At 48.7% G+C, this 1,906-nt stretch overlaps 1 protein-coding gene across 1 annotated transcript in view; it reads right to left on the reverse strand.

Moving 5' to 3' along the window:
• Positions 1-1,906, reverse strand: part of TPST1 (tyrosylprotein sulfotransferase 1) — a 166,231-nt gene that overhangs the window by 2,217 nt on the left and 162,108 nt on the right. The window contains exon 5 of the mRNA XM_011992879.1: positions 1,138-1,184. Coding sequence (XP_011848269.1) covers positions 1,167-1,184 — 18 coding nt within the window. The 3' untranslated portion in view covers positions 1,138-1,166. The remainder of the gene's footprint in view (positions 1-1,137; positions 1,185-1,906) is intronic.

The following is a 1,906-nucleotide window of genomic DNA, read 5'->3' on the forward strand; positions in this document are numbered from 1 at the left end:
GCCTCCTGGGTTCAAGTGATTCTCCTGCCTCAGCCTCCCAAGTAGCTGGGATTACAGGCCCCTGCCACCACACCTGGCTAATTTTTGTATTTTTAGTAGAGACGAGGTTTCATTATGTTGACCAGGCTGGTCTCGAACTCCTGACCTTGTGATCCACCTACCTTGGCCCCCAAAGTGCTGAGATTACAGGTGTGAGCCACTGTGCCCAGCCAATATCAGATTTTTTTAAAAGGCTGTTCAAGTTCCAACTGATCAAAGGCTTTGCCATATCATTTGGAGCAAAACTGATCTTAAGCAAGTTTGGGTTGCTTAAGCAGAGACTGTAAGTCTGGGAGAAGGCTAGGCGCTCTGAGCAGCTGCACCTGGAGATCTGGACTGAGAAACCAGCTTTGCCACTCATGAGCTGGTATCCCTGGACATGTGCCTGATGAGGGCCACATACTCAGATAGAAAGAGGGCTTAAAAGGCAGCAGCTGGCCTTGTTTACAATGTAGTGCTTAGTCCAATGAGACAATGTAGGTTACTTACATAAGCCATCCATAATACATTAAAACAAGCAAGGGCAAACTTGAAAAACCAACCAAGAAACAAACAAAAATTGCAGTAGTGGAAAAACATCTGCAAGTCCAGCACACAGAGAAAGCCCTTGGAGGCGGGGCTGGGCAGCTGGGGCCCTGGCTGAACAGGGAACCAGAAGCAAGCAGTCACTCCCGCGTTCTGGGTTTCCCTGCCTCTGGACTATGGTCTTGACAAACGACCTGCTCCCTCTGGGACCAGCTTCCTTATCAGAAAACAAGGAGTTGGGCTTGATGGCCTCCAGGTCCCTTGCAGCTGAAATATTTCATGGTTCATAATAAAAATAACAATACTATTGTTTGCTTATTATGAGCCAGGGTCTTGAATGATGATTAATTCTCACCACCATGCTCTTGTTAATATCATCCTCATTTCACAGATGAATAAATGAAGACAGAGAGAGGTGAAGTTAACGCGCTCGCTGCCACACAGAAAGTGAAGAGCCAGGATTCCAACCCGGGCAGACGGACTCCAGAGCTGTGCTCTCCACCTCAGCCACCCAGACCCTGCAAGAGCCCGAGTGGGAAACAGGAAAACCCAGCAATGTTCCCCAACCCTCACCTCATGTATGGAAGAGGCTCCTGGTCCTGCTACTCCACTTGCTCAGTCTGTTGAAGGAAAGAAAAGATGTTTTAATGCCCTTGAAGTTGGTCAGCACGAGAAGTGACTGCCCCCACTGAAACACCAGGGGTGGCCCGCAGGCTCTGTTCACTTTCAGATGAACTCAGTGCACTACTGCAGTATGCTCAAGAATCTGACTGGCCTTTCCGCCTGGTTCCTGGGAGGGAAACGCTGAATCCTCGGAATTCCCTAAGTAACAAGAGTGTCTTTGTTATTTCTGAGGTCCTTGGATGACATCTGGGTTTATGGTATGAGATGACTCAGGATGGGGTTGCTCACCACAAAGACCAACCACGGGATCAGGGGGCTGGGGCTTGCAGCCCGCCTCAACTCTGGGGAAGGGAGGTTGTCTGCAGATTGAGTTCTAACACATGACCAATGAGTTGATCAATCTTGCCTGCATAAATAAACCCCAATAAAAACGCTGGGTGTGGAAGTTCAGTGGCACTTCCAGGTTGGCGAACACATGGGTGTGCCGGGAGGGTGACATGCCCTGATTCCACAAAGAGGAGGCGCAGAAGCTCTGCATTCAGGACCCTCCCGGGCCCACTTCTATCTTATGGCTGGTCCTGATCTGCATCCTTTATAAACCTGTAATTGTTAAGTACTGCACTTTCCCAAGTTTTATGAACCATTCTAGCTAATTATTGAATCTGAAGGTTCTTTGGGTTTCAGCTCATTTAAGACCTTATGGGCCCTTTCTCTCTCT

The sequence above is a fragment of the Mandrillus leucophaeus genome, unplaced genomic scaffold (genome assembly GCF_000951045.1).
Source record: "Mandrillus leucophaeus isolate KB7577 unplaced genomic scaffold, Mleu.le_1.0 Scaffold42, whole genome shotgun sequence".
In the NCBI taxonomy this organism is placed as follows: Eukaryota; Metazoa; Chordata; class Mammalia; order Primates; family Cercopithecidae; genus Mandrillus; species Mandrillus leucophaeus.